A 17,892-nucleotide genomic window follows, 5' to 3' on the forward strand; every position below is an offset into this window, starting at 1 on the left:
TCCACTGTCATGAGAACCTGTAGTTCTGAAACCCTTCTTGCTGAAGTGACTGCCAAAAGAAAAGCTGTTTTCCAATATAGAAATTTTATATCCGCAGTAGCTGCTGGTTCAAAAGGAGGCAGGGTGAGTTTTTCCAGCACAAAATTGAGGTCCCATGCAGGAGATGGTGCTCTCCTGAAAGGCCTTAAATTTGTGGCCCCTCTAAGATGCTGTTTAAGCAGTGGATGAGAAAAGAGGGGAGGCTCTGGGTTGTAATGATCCAAAATGGCAGAGGCATGGATTTTTATTGAAGAAAAAGATAGACCCTTGTCAAGCATCTCAGTTAAGTATTGTAAAATCTGAGGAACACTGAGCTTTGCTGTGTCTATTCCTTGTGCTTGGTTCCAAGCACAAAATCTCTTCCATTTATCAGCATAAGATTTTCTAGTACTAGGCCTTCTGGCTTCCAAAATGACATCCATCACAGATTTACTGAGAGATGTGGTTTGAATAATTAGTTGATTAGCCATGCTGCAAGATTCCGAGTTTGGATCTGAGTGTGCAGAATTTGACAGTTCTGCTGAGAGAGTAGATGAGGTATTTGAGGCAAGTACCATGGAGGAAGGTGTGACATATTCCTTAGAAGCAGGTACCAGTACTGGCGGGGCCAATCCAGAGCAATTAGGATCATTTTTGTTTTTCCTGTCTGACTTTTAGTAAGACCTTGGAGAGTAGAGGCAGAGGGGGGAAAGGCATAGACTGATAGGTTTTTCCAGCCAAAGGATAGAGCAGCCACTTTCCATGCTTTTTTGTGATGAGTTCTTGTGCAGAATTTGTCCAACTGATAATTTTGGGGAGAGGCAAATAGATCTATGTCTGGGCTCCCCCATTTCTGTGTTAACATGCTAAAGATTTGTGGATCTAGTTTCCATTTGTGCGGGTCCATAAGATTCCTGCTTAAGTCATCTGCCAGAGTATTTTGCTTTCCTGGCAGGACTTGAGCTTGAAGATGTATTTGGTAAGTCAAGGCTGTGTTCCACAAGGCCATGGCTAGTCTGCAAAGGGGGTAGGAATGTGTACCCCCCTGCTTGTTTATGTACCACATAACTGTGGTGCTGTCCGTCTTTATCAGTAGTTGTCCTTGATGGAGTAAGTCCTTGAAGGCTGTCAGAGCATTCTGAACAGCTAGCATTTCTTTTTGGTTGATATGCAGATGCATTTGTTTTGGGCTCCATTGCCCTGAATGCATCTCCCTGCCAGGTGGGCCCCCCAAGCATAGTCTGATGTGTCTGTAGTTAGGGTTTGGGTGGCAGGGGGTAGAGTGAATGACAGTCCCTTGTCCTGCCCACCAAAGAAACTCCTGTTGTAGGCTGGGAATGAGAGGAAACATTGTTTCCAGGCTGTGACAATGCTGACTCCATAAACTTTTTAGGTACCATTGAAGTTTCCTCATATGCAGTCTCACATATGGAATTAGTAGAATGCAGGATGCCATGAACCCCAAAGCCTGCAGAATTTGTCTTGCAGATAACTGGGTTTTTATTGCCATTTGTTTGAAGTATGTTGTCAGTTGCCTTTGTTTGTCTGGCGTGAGGTAAGCCATCTGGGCAGTTGTGTTCAAGCTTGCACCCAGGAATGTAATTATTTGAGAGGTTACCAGTTGTGATTTATTTTCGTTTATGGTGTACCCTAGGCATGCTAGAAGCCTTTTTACAAACGCCAGATGTTGAAGAAGAGTGTCCTTGTCCTCTGCTTGAATGAGACAATCGTCCAGATAAGGATAAATTTGAATGTTTCTTTGACTGCAGAATGCAATTACTTGTGCCAGGCACTTTGTAAAGACCCTGGGAGCAGTAGATAAGCCAAAGGGCAGTGCAGGGAATTGGTAATGCAAAAAACCTTCTTTGAAGCGGAGGAATCTTCTGCATGATTCCCTTATTGGGATATGCAGGTATGCCTCTTAAGTCTAGAGTTACTAACCAAGCATTCTTGCCTAGCATAGGCAGTAGCTGTTGTAAAGTCAGCATTTTGAATTTTGGAATGTCCAGCAACGTGTTCAGAATCGATAAGTCCAGTATTGGACGCCATGAATGGTCTTTTCTGGGTACCAGGAAAAGTCTTGAATAAAAACCTTGTCCTTTTTCCTTTTCTGGTACCGGCTGAATAGCCCCCATATCCATGAGGGACATGACTTGTTTCTGGGCCTCTGTCCACAGGTTTTGTGGCAGATCCGGCCATCCGTTTGGAATTGGCAAAGTATGGAAATGAAATATGTATCCCTGGGATAATATGTTTAATACCCACTTGTCCTGGGTAATTAACTGCCAATTTTGAGCATGAAGTGCTAGTTTGCCCCCCAAGGGGGCTGCCAAAAGATAAGTGCTTGGAGATGGTAGAGGAAAGTCATTGAGAGTGCTTACTGTAGGGTTGTGCTTCGTTTCCTCCAGATTTAGAGGTGGAGGCACCCCATTGCTTTGACTTGTAAGAACCCTGTGATTGATATCTGGAGCCTTTTGAGCACCTGGGTTTGCCCTGAGTGGCTCTGTTGGACACAGGAAAGGACCAATTTTTTAGTAAGCCAGTGCCTACTGAACCTGGGTGGCTGCACTTGCAAGAAATCTTTTACAGTTTGCATAGATTTAGCTTTGTCTTCCATTTTCTTTAAAACCTCTTCCGCCTTATTACCAAACAGAGTATCATGCTGCAAAGGGGCATCCAACAGTTTAGCTTTAACATGATCAGGCAGATTTTGCTCCTTGAGCCAGGCATGCCTTCTAATCACAGATCCAGTAATGGCAGCCTTACAAGAGGCCTCCAAGGAATCAAAACCACATTGCAAAGTATGCTTTCCAACCTGTTCTGCTGAATGCAATAAATCCTGTAACTCTATTTTCCACACAATCAGAAAACAACATCATTTTCTGTTTCAGTAAGCCCATAACATGCTGCTGATATTTAAGCATATGAAACTGGCAGTTTAAAGCCCTGATTTGCCAAGGTTGCAGACGTATAAACTTTCTTACCCATTCTATCCAGAGCCCTGGAATCTCTATCAGAAGGGGTAGGATTTTTGAATGTAGAAGCCTTAACACCTTTGGGACTCTGAGAAATTGTCTCAGGATCAGCAGCAGGATTTTTGAAAAGAAATCTGTGGGAGTCAGGAACCCTGTAATATCTGTCTGGCTTACTAGGAGCCAGAGGCAGGAAATCAGGAGCCATGCTTGATTCCGAGAACACAACATCAACAATGTCTAATACAGGAGGTATTGCCAAAGGCCTATGCTGAGGAAGAAGGAAATCCCTAAGCCTCTTTTTTGATTCAGAGAAGTCCTGACTCTCCCAAATGAAAAGTGAAAAAAGTGAAAATGTTCCCTTAAGTCTCTCCAAAAGAGTAATCCTCAGGAGGAGATGCAGATGGGATAGATTCATCTGCATCAGAATCCTCATAGGGGGGAATAGAAAATTCCTGATCAGAAGAGGAATCAGAAGAAATGGAAACCTGATCTGAAGATTCATAGTCAGTGCCTTGCCTAGGCCTCTTAGCAGGGGGGGGTTGGGAACCCCTGATCAAGGTAATTAAATCCTCAGCCATTCTGATCATCTGTTTTTTAAGCATAGGGGCCTGAGCACGTGGCTCATGCGTTGGTTTTTCAGATATAGAAGTTCTTTTTGATCTTGTTTTTGTTGCTGGCATCGGTTTAATATAAAAATGTCGAGGCCTGAAAACACCCTCAGAAGCCGGTGCCTGCTCAGCGGCTCCGGACCCATCCAAAGGAGAGACATCTGCGGGTTCAATTCTCTGAGAATCTCGCGGCATACCGGACTCCGAATGGGTCTCAGTAGAGGCCTGCGACTCAAAAGTAGCTGGTATCAGGGGCTGCGAAAGTGCCTCACTGAGTACCTGCGAACGGCTTAGGAGAAGCTTTGTCGTCGGTTTTGGACCTCTACTGTCTGTCTCTGTCTTTTTCCTTGCGTTTTTTGTGAACTCCGGTAGTCGGATTGCTAACCGACGACATTTCAAGATAGTTAAATCTTGAACCAAAATATTCAGAGGCAAAAATATACCGACGCTTAGTGCGTTGGTTAAATCTAGCACAAAACCGACGGCAAGGCACGTTGTGATCAGGGCCTAGGCAAGGAATACAGTACAAATGAAAATCCTTATGAGGTATTTGCCTCCCACAAATAATGCAATTATTAACTTTTACCGACATCGGAAAGGAGCAAGAAAACGTTTCCCCAACAGGGTACTTAGCTTTAGTTTGATGACTTCGGTTCTGAAACTCGAATATGAAAATTTCAGGAGTTGGCCGACTGGCACTTGTGTACTGCTTCTGCTTCGGGCACTGCGCGGCAAGAAAGACTGAATACAATGGCGTTGGCTGCATGTTTTATACCCCTGACGACCTGACATCATGCAACAGGAGACAGCAACCGACACAGGACCCAAGACTTTGTTATTCAGGCCGACTGAGGGCAACTTGCCTGCAGATTACCCAAATGTAATGACTGCAACAGTGAAACACGAAGAACATCATTATGCTTCAGTGCAAGCAAGCTTATTTGTACATTATTTCTTATGTATGAATACTGAAGTAAATGTGAACATATATTTTTAGGTAGCTACTAACTTGATATGTATTACCTCATTTGAGAGTCAGACGAATGTTCTACAGGCCAAGATGGAATCAAATGTCACGGGGGTAATTTTCTGATTATTTGTAATGAACTCACTGCAGTAGGTAATCATCTAAAAGAAGCTTTGCACTCAGTGGTGTTTTGCCCTTTTCTCTGAGGTTGGGCCTGTCCTGCCACCATGAAGCACCATCTCACCAATAGAGAGAGGAGATTCTGCTGAAAGGGATGACTGCAACTAGGGATACAGACAACAGGCAAGAGGGGGCTGAAATTTATTGGAGGAAACTGACAAAGGAATCAAGGTATTGGGAGCAAATAATTAGAGAGGGAAAGGTGAATAGAAAAACGCCAAGAGTTTATTTGGCCTGCAGGTTAGAGATTGCCTTCCCTATCGAGGACTGATATCAGAGTATAGCTGAAGAGAAAGAAATCAGGGGATCCTAAACAAAAGACCAGCACTGGTAGAGTTTTTAACAGAATCTAGAACAGAAGCTGCTGTTAAAGGAATAATTAGTACAGTGTATAAAATATCGCATGATAACTATAAGAATCAATCAGAGGCTAGAAAGGATTGGGAAGAGAGAGACTGGATAAGCAATTCACAAAGAAACAATGGGAGGATATATGCATGTCTCCCAGATATACAACACAATCTAAATATGCAACAAATTCTAGAAGATTCAGAATCTTTGCTTGGAAGTGTTTACATAGGTATTTTTATACCCAAAGTAGAATCCAGATAATTTTTCCTATGGTAAACAGCAAATGTTGGAGGTGTGATGGGGAAGAGAGAGACAACTGGGAACATGTTTTCTGGGAGTGTAATGAGTTGACAGACTTTAAAAATTCCCTGCAGACTGCTCTGTTAGAGATATTGGGTACACAAATTGGTTTACCTAGGGAACATTTTTTTTTTTTTTTTTTTAGCCAAGATACAGAATCGGAATAGATATAATAAGGTCTTGCTGAGTGTAATTATGGTGGCTACCAAAAAAATAATTACTAGAAAATGGAAATCAAAGTCTAAACCAACTGTACTAGAAGTAGTGAATATAGTAAAGTAAGTCAAACAACTGGAAATGGGATCTTTAGAAAAGGGTAGGCGTAAATTACACAGGGAAAAAATGGGAATTCTGAGAACAATACATACAGATGAGAAATGAGGTTTAAAAGAAGACAATGATTGACAATGACTGGTAGATAAGTGATGGATAATGTTTGCAAATAAAATTGTCATGGTTTGTTTTCATTTAAATAAATGTATAACTGTCTATGTCATAAGTGATAATACATATGTTTCTTGTTTTAAAAATATATTTAATTTCGGATATTACTCTCAAAAACTATTACACACACACACACGTGTGTGTGTGTGTGTGTGTGTGTGTGTGTGTGTGTGTGTGTGTGTGTGTTAAAATCATCAAGTCCAGGCTTTCCCAAGGCTCCTAATGACAATCCATCTTCTTTCCTTATGGATCAATAAGCTTTCTTTCCTTATTTTTGTAATTGTGACAAAAATATTGGCTATGCCAATAAAACAAAAGCATGCTGTGGGCTGCTGCAATAAGTGTTTTTACAAAGGGCTATGTTCACTTTTACATTTTATGTCACAAAGATGAACAGCCGATCTAATTTCTAGGGTAGGGAAGTTTGTCCCACATACAACCTCCCACTCTGGCAGTCTACATTATATACTACCTAAAGTGTAATGTAATTAAATTTCTAATCTCAAAAACCTTGGAAGCTTTTATTGAAGTGAAATGCTTCATTTTAACCAAATGTGGACATAGGTTCATAGATTATTACTAGGCTAAGTGCCCTTGTGGGCCATTTTAAGCCTAGCCATTTACCCCATGTGAGAATCAAACCCTGCACCTTGCGACTGTAAGGTAAACACCTTAACCATTATGCCAACCTCCCTCCCTAAATATACAACATTTCCACAAGGTGAGCACCCCCACAAGCCTGCAGCAATGGCCTTACTCCTAATATCAGATTTTAGAATGAGAAAATATTTTTTCAGTGTTTTGCCTACTAATATCTAAAAATGCCTTTGTGAACAACCTTTCCTTCAAAAAAACAAAAAATGTACTACCAGCTATCAAATGCTAATATTTTATGCCAGCACTTTTATAAAAGGAAGGAACTAGAATTATATGTAAGAATAAACCTATCTGCATTTATTGAGTGGACAAGTATTCCTTCTCCAACAATGTTATGTAATATATCTTTTCTGAGCGTCTCCCCCCACCTGAGACCTCACCTGATTAACAGTTTCCAAAGAATACCCCCTTTGCAAAAACCTACAAGTTACAGTTTCTGTTTCATAACTGAGTCTCCTCTTCACTACAAATTCTAAGCCTCACATATTGGGAGTTGGGGATATTCTTTACTATATGTTTAGGATGGCAGTTGTCCACATATACGGAAGACCTTCTATGGATGGAATTGTTTCCTAAACTGTACTTTCTGTCCCATCTAAGAGCTATGTGACATCTACATCCAAAAAAATCCATCTAAAAACGATCATATTTTAAAGTGAAACTAATTCCAAACTCACTATTTGGGAGAAGCAGGAACTCATGTGTGTGTGTGTTTGTGTTCTCTGAGGTTGTGCCTGTCCTGCCCCCATGAAGCACCATCTGGTACACCTGTCAGATCCTACTCATTGATCTTTCAGAGGATTACCTGGAACATAACATCAGCCACCTAGGTGGGTGATACCTGGGCTTGTTGCCCTCTAGGCCAGCCTGACAGACAATCATGCTGGAAGCCCACCCTATTCCCTTCCCTGTGTGCTCCCTGTTGTGGTGTTCCCTACTCCTTGTTCATTGTCCAACCTTCCCATCACCAACTGTCCACCCCTCTTGTATGTACATGCCCATCTCCTGTCCTTCCAGGGCTGATATTTTATCCTGCATATCCACAATGGACTCTCAGTTAGCCGCTGTGCTGCCCTACTTGTGGCTGTATATTACCAGTTGCAGCCATGTACTGCTGCATTGTGTTTGGGCACACACATCACCTTGGGCAACTACCATGCCTTAGCCCTGAATTCACTCACAGTGGTCATGTGCACTGCTGTAGCGCTGCTCCTGCCACATTTTATCACAGTCCTGGTCTTCATGTGACTGCTCCAGCTCTAACTGTTATCACACATTTTTTTTTGCCTGGGTATGCAGGCACTGTCCAATGCCTGCTACATTCGTGCAGTGCGCTCCTTGCTTGAGCAGCACTTGTCTACAGATCCCAGCCTATATGTGAACTTAAAATACAATGTTAAGAAACCCAAGGCACATCTCTATGTTCACCCACTTGGAATGGTTCTAATTTAGCAGGGCCTGCTGACTGTCATTTGTAAATTGTTCATGTGTCCATCCAGGACAGATGCCATCTTTAACAGCTTTTCTGCTACCGTTCCTTTCCTGCTGACTACAAAATCAGACACATGCTCATTATGCTCCTCCATAAATAATAAAAACAAAATAGTAATCGAATACAATACAATACCACTCCACACTCACCTCTCCGAGTAGTCTGATACTACAAATTCATGGCTTCTTTTTCGGGTTCTAAATAAAAAAGTTAACATGTTTAAGTATAGCTTTCTATGAGCATAGCTTTTTTTTTCTATTAAGCTGACAAGTACACCAAAAACACAAAACTATTACTTTTACATCTGGCCTATGAAGCTAAAAAGAAGTAATAAAGAAAAAAATTAATAAGCTTAAAAGCATCAGTAACTCAATACATTTTAAGCCAACACTAGCAATGAAACTACAGACTAAAGACAGGTAGAGTAAACATTCAACTGTAGCAGTCTCCATAATGACATCTCTCTATACAAGTGTGATGATTAACAGCTAAACTCTACCAATTCGGGTACAACTGACTTCATGCAGAGGACCTGTCATTGTTCAGAAAGTAAGCACCTCCCTTCCAAGAAGAAGAAAACACACATGCATGTGCACATGCACAAAAACAAAACATTTTTTCAAAATTCAGTTTTACTTCTGCATGGGTTATGGCTGAAATTAGAATAGTATAGGCCAGACCATTCTGTGGATATCGATTTAATAACGAAATAAAAATCCTACTATATGTGGCATTGCACGCTGTTACAAGAGATATGTATGTTACATGTCAGAAAAAGTTCAGGTATGGGTATGATAAATAAACCAGAATGGAGTTAAGATGCCATTATCTGTCTGGACTCTGGTAGAATCATTGTTGCTTTTACAGAGTTCATGCAAGTAATCAGCACACCTGCCTTTGCACTTTGGGCTCATACATTCCCATATAAGTACCCCAACAATATTACAGTTTGAGCCAACGGAAAAAGAGGAGGGCTTTTTTTTTTAATGTCATTTTCCTCTCATGCTTACTGACCATTAAGCCCCTCCTAACAAGACTCAACCCCATTTGTCATCCCTGCAGCACAGAGGTGATGTCTGGGCAGTGCTATCAATCCAGGTAGTCTGAGGGTAGTTGGGTCTTCACCCTATACCCCTTCTTCTGAATGCCTGCTTTGGGGAAAGGGGGGGGGTCCTCCAAATAGCCAGGCAGTCAGTGTCTTAAGCCATGAAACCACATACTCACACCATGCCGGCCACAGGCACCAGACATTAAGATCCTAACCTCCCCACTGTGTAACATAAACATTCACATATCCATGACCATAAAAAAAGTCCACAAAAAACTAGGAGCATTATACAGAAATAAACAATTTCTCACCAAAGCAGCAAAGATTTCCATAGCAAATTCCCACCTTATCTCCACCCTACTTTATGCCTCTCCAGTATACACCAACTTAAGGCAATGTGATCTAAACAAGCTAGAGACCTGCTACAACAAAATCGCCAAATTCGCCACAGGGGCATCCTACCGTAGTCACCACTGTCTCTCACTTGCTGAACTGGGCTGGCTTGAACTCCCTCACCTCCTTCAGTGGTATCAACTGTCACTCGCCCACAAACTAGTAAACCATCCACTAAATGTCCCATCCCTCCAGAATCTATTCCAACCCTATCATACCACCAAACCACTAAGATCCAGCAACAAAAATCACTTGCAGATCACTAAAGCCAATAACTCTGCTGGTGAAGCACTATTCTCTTGCGCCATAGCCAAATTATGGAACTCGCTCCCACCCACAATTACCTCCGTACCATCTTGCACCAACTTCAAAACTTTATTAAAAGCGCACCTAAAAACATGCTGGCTATGCCCTTGCAACTCCCACTCTAATATCATCCACCCCATCCAACTACTACCTTTCTTTCACCTCCACTAACTACCTTGATGATAGCAAGCTCAGATGCTTGTAAGCCTAGTACTTATTATACAGCAGGAACTTCTCATTGTTACATTTGTTAATGTCTGTTATGTACTTCACCGATAAAGATTCTAGTTGTCTATTGATGTACTATGTTCTTCATCTGTAAATATGTTGTAAGTAATTTATATGTTGTTAATCACTATGTAATCCAATGTAACTACTGTCTGTTTATTTTACTGTGGAGCTTTTCTCCCCGGGCCTCTGCTGAAAATGGACCCACGTCCAGTCGGACACTCCCGGTCAACAAATTTAAATAAATAAAATAAATAAATAAACATCACCACAGGGTCTCCTGAGACCCCCCCCCCCCCCGTGTGTGTATATGGTCTCACATAGATTCTTACAAGTGATGCATTCACCAGTGCCACAATTTCACAGAATGCAGCAGCTGGTGTTCTACAAACCAGGAACCACCAATGCCTTTTCCCAGGACAGAAAAGTGTGCCAAAGCTGCATACTCCTACCCTTCCCCACTCAGCTTTTCTAATCCCAAGCTACTATTCAAATTCAAATCACCAAGGCTGCACTCAAGGCTTCTTCCCTCTGCACCACACAGTTGGGCATAGTAGCACACAGTGATGTGTACCAGTCATGCAACACTGACACTCTACTTTCAGGGAAAAGGGTATTTAAGCCTCGACAGTGAGTACAGAACTGTGAGCAACATTTTGTACAGCAAACAGTAAGAAAAAGCATTCACACAATCCCGTCCAACATTAGTTTTCTTTGACCCCCCCCCACTCCCTTCAAGCATGGGGCTCTGTACTATGCACCCCTTAATTTTCCCACACTAGTTAAGAGGGTTAAGCTTACTAGCAAATGTACAACTCTCAGCAAGATGGGTGTCCTATCCTACGCAAAAACATTCTTTAATGCAACTATAATGTGCTGAAAATGTGGTGGAATGATGAACGCTCTCTTCTAGTCACCTGGAATTGAAGTGGATGCAGGACATCACCTCACCCGTCAGTAATTCATCACCAGGTTATTAATCTCCCATATGCTGACAGGCAGATAATGGTAATTACTAAGGTGGTTACATTTCAGAAATGTCCAATGCTTGAACAATTTCAATGCCTTTTTAATTCTGTGTGGACAGCTGGAACAATGTGTCTGGATTATCAAACTGGAATGGCAATACTAATTTTCAAAAAGGGGGAGAGGTGGAGGTGTTCTATTTCTAGGGGGACCATGTTTCTCAGCTTTCCTAAGAAAACCTTACAACAGGTAATGGAAAACATGCTGAAAATGGATCACTTATTCAGGAACAATAGTGCAGATTCTGCCTTGGGTGTGGAATAACACGTCAACTCTTTATCCTTACTATGGCAATTGGGCAATGAAAATTCTACAAGATGATCTATTTGTATTTTGTAGAAAGTGTACGATGATTTAAACAGCACACTTTGTGCAAGGTGCTAGAACAGTACAGAGACGTAAGACCTCTGCTGCAAGCCATTTGGTCTGTACATTTGCAAGGGAAGAGTTAGGCCACTATTTTCAATGTTAATCTGAGCCTCTTCAGTGTCTCTGTAGGACAAAGGACATATCTCATTCTCCACTCCTGCTCATGAACTTCATGGACATACTTCAAGGCCAAGCCAGGGTCTACTGTGTTTGGTGATAAAACTACTGCATCTCCTCTTGTGTGCAGGTAATGCTGCCCACTTGGCCTCAAGCGACTGCCATCTCTGTTACAAAAGTATAGCAGTTCACTGCTAAGTGTGAAGCAGCTGGAATAAAGTATATTTCTACATCAGAGACAACAGCTCTCTTTGGGAAATGAATGGTTTTCTCTCTACAACTGACTGGAGAGGAGTTATGCCAAGTGGGAAAACTGGATTATCATTGGGTATTGCTCTCATCTGGATCAGAATACCAATCGGAGGATGGGCAAATCAGTGACGGTGCTGTAGTCACTATACCAGGGACTGTGGTGATTGAAGCAATAGCCAAATCATAAACAAAGCTCTCAATTTACTTGTCAAATATATGCCCCCACCCTCATCTACTGTTGTGGGATCTGGGTAGTAACAGAAAGGAGTAAGACTGCAGACATCAATGACAGAAATGAGGTTCCTTAGCAACTTCCATGAAATAGCAAGAAGCTTAGCGACCTGAATGGATACAGTAGAAAGTACAGTTGTGTACCTACCATAAATGTAGAAGTTCAAGTGTATTCACTGTTGCAGTCATTACATTTGGATAATCCTGCTGGCAGGTTGCCCTCAGTCGGCCTGAATTCCAAAGTCTTCGGTCCTGCGTCGGCTGCTGTCGCCCCTTCCCGGACGTCAGGTCGTCAGGGGTATAAAAGAAGCAACCAATGCCATTTTCTTCACTTTTTCTTGCCCCAGATGTCAGGTGCCCCCTAAAAGGGTAGCCAAAATATGTACATATATATATAAATACATGCACCAATATAAACTTTACCTTCATCTACAAGCAAATACACCACATAGGTTGTATAAATTAGAGAAGGAAAGAAAAGTTCCAGCAGAAAAAAGGGGTATGGCGGGTGAGCAACCTGGACTGCAACAGTGAATACACTCTAACATCTACATTTATGGTAAGTGTACACAACTGTACTATGTTCTCCGTGTTTCACTGTTGCAGTCATTACATTTGGGTAGAGTCCCAAAGCTATGGTTGGGATGCTGGAGCTAAACAACATTAGCAGCGGCTATGAGGCCCTGCAGAATTGCAGTGGCAAAGCCTGCCCTGGATTTAGAGTAGAGTGGCAGATGATAGTGCTTTGTAAAGGTGTGCACTGAACTCCAAGTAGCAGCCTCTAATATGTCTTTGGTTGGTACTCCCCTGAGAAAGGCTGCTGAAGTGGCTGCAGCTCTGGTTGAATGTGGCCTAATGCCCTTAGGCACTGGCTTGCCATGGTGTAAATAGCAGAAACGAATGCAGTGGCCTATCCACTTTGAAATAGTCTGCTTTGAGATGGCCTTTCCTTGTGATCCTGCAGCATATGTCACTAGTAATTACTCTGTCTTCCCGAAAACTTTGGTTCTGATCAAAGTAGAATCTAAGTTGTCTGTGTACGTCCAAATAATGCAGAATTCTCTCCCCCTTGTTCTGTGGATTTGGATAAAAAGTTGGCAGATGAATATTTTGGTTAAGAGCCACACTGGACACTACCTTAGGCATAAATGTTGGGTTTGTCCTCAGAGAGACCCTGTCTGGATAAAACATGATAAAAGGTTCCACAGCCATGAGTGCCTGTAGCTCTGAAACCAGTCTTGCAGAAGTTATTGCTAGGAGCAGAGCTGTTTTCCAAGATAAAAACTTTATGTCAGCAGTAGCAGCTGGCTCAAAAGGAGGCAGGGTGAGTTTTTCCAAGACATAGTTGAGGTCCCATGCAGGCACTGGTGATCTCCTTGGAGGCCTTACGTTTTTGGCTCCTCTGAGGTACTGCTTTAATAAAGGATGAGAAAAGATTGGTGGCTCTGTATTGTAATGAGCCGAAATGGCAGAGGCATGAATTTTAATTGATGAAAAAGATAGGCCTTTGTCCAGTATCTCAGTTAAGTATTGCAAAATCTGAGGAATATTTGGAACAGCTGTATCAGTTCCTTGTGCCTGGTTCCAAGCACAGAATCTCTTCCATTTTTCAGCATAAGATTTTCTAGTACTAGGCCTTCTTGGCTTCCAAAATGACATCCATCACAGCTTTACTGAGAGGTGTGTTTTGTATGACTACATTATCTGCCATGCTGCCAGGTTTAAAGTACTGAGTTGGCTGTGCAGGATCCGATTGTTTTGCTGGGACAGTAGATGAGGTATTTGAGGTAAGGTCCAAGCTGGGTATTGAGACAAGTTCCTTAGGATTGGATACCAGTACTGGCGGGGCCAGTCTGGGGCAATCGGTATCATCTCTGGCTTCTCCTGTCTGACCTTTAGGAGTACCTTGGGGAGGAGAGGCAGTGGAGGAAAGGCATATACTGATAGTTTTTTCCAGTTGAAAGATAGGGCGTCCACTTTCAATGCTTGCCTGTGATAAGTCCTTGTGCAGAATATTTTTAGTTGGTAGTTGTGAGGGGAGGCAAATAGATCTATGTCCGGGCATCCCAATTCCCTGTTATCAAGCTGAAGACTTGTGGATCCAGCTGCCACTCGTGGGGATCCATGAGGTTTCTGCTTAGTTCGTCTGCCAGAGTGTTTTCCTTTCCTGGCAGGAATTGCGCCTGCAGATGTACTTGGTAAGTCAATGCTGTGTCCCACAAAGTCATGGTTAGTCTGCAAAGGGGGTAAAAATGTGTGCCCCCCTGCTTGTTTGTATACCACATGACCGTGGTTGTTGTCTGTCTTTATCAGTAGTTGTCCCGGATGAAGTAGGTCCTTGAAGGCTGTCAGGGCATTTTGAACAGCTACCATCTCCTTTAGATTGATATGTAGATGCATTTGGTTTGAGGACCATGTACCCTGAATGCATCTTCCTGCCATGTGGCCCCCCCGGCATAATCTGAAGCATCCGTTGTTAGTGTTTGCCTGGCTGGGGGTAATGTGAATGGTTGTCCCTTGTTCTGGTTCAAAAGGAGGCAATGTTAATTTTTCTAGAATGTAATTAAGATCCCATGCTGGTATTGGTTGTTTCCTTGGAGGTCTTATATTCTTAGCCCCTCTGAGGAACTGCCTTAAGAGTGGGTGAGAGAATAAGGGTGGATTCTGTGTTGTATTTTGCAGAAATGGCTGAGGCATGGATTTTGATGGAGGAAAATGAAAGTCCACTGTTCAACAGCTCAGCTAGATACTGCAATATCTGAGGCAAATTCAGTTTTCTAGGATCCTGGCCCTTTTTCTCATTCCAGGCGCAAAACCATTTCCATTTTGCGGAATAAGCTTTTCTAGTAGATGGCCTTCTGGCCTCCAGAATGACATCCTGCACCTCCTTGGAGAGTAGGGTCTGCTGTGGTGCTAAGGAATTTTCCATGCAGCCAGATTGAGCGTTTTCAGCTGACTGTGAAGAGTTTTGTAGCTGTGCTGAGTCAGGAGAAGAGGCATTAGAGGTAGTGTCCAGGGCGGAGAATGTGATAGGCTCCTCAGGAGTGGGTACCAGTGTTGTCTTGGCCAGTCTGGAGCAATCAGTATCATCTTTGGTCTGTCTGCTCTTGCTTTCAAGAGCACCTTGGTCAGTAAAGGTAAAGGTGGGAAGGCGTAAACTGTCCTTGCTGCCCAGCTGAAAGAAAGGGCGTCCACTCTCCAGGCCTTTGGATGGTATGTCCTTGAGCAGAATTTTGTCAATTGATGATTCTTGTGGGAGGCAAAGAGATCTATGTCTGGCCTTCCCCACGCTTGGATTATCTTTGTAAACACTTGAGGATGCAACTGCCATTTGTTCGGGTCTATCATATTTCTGCTTAGATCGTCTGCCAGCGTGTTTTCCAAACCTGGCAGGTACTGTGCTTGAAGCTCGATTTTCCATTCCAGAGCCATGTTCCAAAGTGACATGGCCAGCCTGCACAGGGGGTATGAATGTGTTCCTCCTTGTTTGTTTATGTACCACATTACTGTGGTGTTGTCTGTTCTTATCAATAATTGTCCTGGATGCAGAAGGTCCTTGAAAGCTGTAATTGCATTTATTACTGCTAGCATTTCCTTTTGATTGATGTGAAGGTGCTTTTCTTTTTGGGACCATTTGCCCTGAATGCACCTGTCTGTCATGTGTGCCCCCCAGGTGTAGTCTGAGGCGTCTGCTGTGATGACTTGATTTGCTTGAGGCTTGCAGAATGGTAGACCTGTGTTTTTTTGGCATGCTTGGGCCCACCATAGGAATTCCTTTTGCAAACTTGGAATTAATGGTACTATTGTATCCAAACTGTGGCTGTGTTGAGACCATATGTTTTTAGGTACCATTGAAGTTTCCTCATATGCAACTTTGCACATGTGATTAGAAGAATGCAAGATGCCATGAAGCCCAGAGCCTGCAGGATTTTCCTTGCAGTTAGCCTGGTACAATTTGCTAGCGTCTTGAAGTACTGAGTTAGTTGCCCCTGTTTTTCTGGCGTAAGATAGGCCATCTGGGTGTTTGTGTCCAAGTTGGAACCCAGGAAAATTATTTTCTGAGATGGAGTAAGTCTGGATTTCTCTTTGTTGACTGTGTAGCCCAGAGAATTCAATAACCGTGTCACATAAGCCAGATGTTCCAGAAGAATGTGTTTGCTGTCCGCTTGGATCAGGCAATCGTCCAAATAAGGGTAAATCTGTATATCCCTTGAAGTCTGCAGTAGGCAATTACTGATGCCAGGCATTTTGTGAATACTCTGGGCGCAGTAGAGAAGCCAAAGGGCAATGCAGAGAATTGATAGTGGATTGAACCTGCAAGAAATCTGAGGTATCTTCTGCAACTTTGTCTGATTGGGACATGCAGGTATGCCTCCTTGAGGTCCAATGTTACCAGCCAAGAATCCTTGCCCAGCATGGGAAGAAGCTACTGTAAGGTGAGCATCTTGAATTTTGGTACGAGTAGAAATGTGTTTAGGATGGATAAGTTCAAAATGGGCTAAAAATCGGTTTCCCTTCCTTGGTACCAGGAATAGTCTGGAATAAAAGCCTTGACCTTGTTCGTGCATAGGTACCTCTTGAATAGCTTTCATGCCCATGAGCTTTGAAATTTGTATTTGAGCCTCTGCCCTTTGATTGTGTGGCAGGTTCAGCATGCCTCTCATTTTTGGAAGAGTGTGAAAATGAAATCTGTAGCCTCTGTTTATAATGTCCAGGATCCATTTGTCTTGGGACAATATGCCAATTGTTTGAAAATAATGCCAGCTTTCCTCCCAAGGGTGCTGCCACCTGAGCCTCGCTTGGCCTGCAAAGGGGAAAGTCATTGGGTTTGTTTCCTGTATTGTTGTTGTGCACTGTCTTCGCCACTTCTTGGTGCTGGAGAATGTCATTGTCTGCCTCTATATGATCCTTGAGATTGTCCTCTGTCCCTTGCGCACCTGTATCTACCTCTTTGGGGCTTGTCCGTTGCTGGAAAGGACCAGTTTTTTGAAGGCCAATTTCTGCTAAAACGTGGTGGTTATACTTGTAGAAAGGCTTTGACAGTTTGCATAGATTTAGCTTTTTCCTCCATTTTCCGTAGTATCTCCTCAGCATTAGTACCAAATACATCCTTTTGTAAAGGAGCATCTAGTAGTTTAGCTTTAACATGATCAGGCAAGGTTTGTTCCCTAAGCCAAGCATGTCTACGAATGACTGATCCTGTAACCGCAGCTCTACTTGAGGTCTCTAGAGCATCATAGCCACATTGTAAGGTGTGCTTACCCACTTGTTCTGCACCATGAATCATATCCTGTAACTCCTTCAAATCTGATTGTTCAGGTTGTGACATTTTATTCTTTAATTGTGATAACAGAAACTGCTGATATTTAAGCATATGGAACTGACAATTTAAGGCCCTCATGGCTAGGGTGGCCGAGGTATATACCTTTTTTCCCCACCTTTCTAAGGATCTAGACTCTCTCTCGGAAGGTAATGGATTCTTAGCAGTAGAGGCCTTGATTCCCTTGGGGCCTTGAGAAATGGTTTCAGGGTCAGCATTATGGCTTTTGTAAAGAAATTGGTGAGAGTTAGGAACTCTGTAGTACTTCTATCAGGCTTGACTGGAGCAGGAGGGCAGGGAATCTGGATTAAGGCAAGCCTCCGAGTAAACATCATCAAGTATGTCCAAGACAGGAGGTATCGCCAGGGGGTCTGTGCTGAGGAAGCAAAAGAAATTCCCTCAGCCTTTTCTTAGAATCGGAAAAATCTTGGCCTTCCCAATGGAAGTGTTCCCTCAAGGTATGCAAGGTTTCCCCGAAGGAAAGGTCCTCTTGGGGGGGGGGGGTACAGAAGGGATGGACTGCTCTGCATCAGAATCTTCATAAGGGGAGTATGAATGCTCCTCTTCATCAGAATGTTCTGAAATAATGGAGCCCTGTTCAGAAGAGGGA

The 17,892-nt window shown here is 42.8% G+C and overlaps 1 protein-coding gene across 4 annotated transcripts in view; it reads right to left on the reverse strand.

The window, feature by feature from the left end:
- The window catches only part of TFDP2 (transcription factor Dp-2), a 1,395,463-nt gene that overhangs the window by 827,530 nt on the left and 550,041 nt on the right, over positions 1–17,892 (reverse strand). For all 4 annotated transcript variants that reach the window (XM_044071065.1, XM_044071064.1, XM_044071067.1 and 1 more), the window contains exon 4: positions 8,142–8,189. In XM_044071065.1, coding sequence (XP_043927000.1) covers positions 8,142–8,189 — 48 coding nt within the window. The remainder of the gene's footprint in view (positions 1–8,141; positions 8,190–17,892) is intronic.

The sequence above is a fragment of the Protopterus annectens genome, chromosome 5.part0 (genome assembly GCF_019279795.1).
Source record: "Protopterus annectens isolate FY-2018-M chromosome 5.part0, PAN1.0, whole genome shotgun sequence".
Lineage (NCBI taxonomy): Eukaryota > Metazoa > Chordata > Ceratodontiformes > Protopteridae > Protopterus > Protopterus annectens.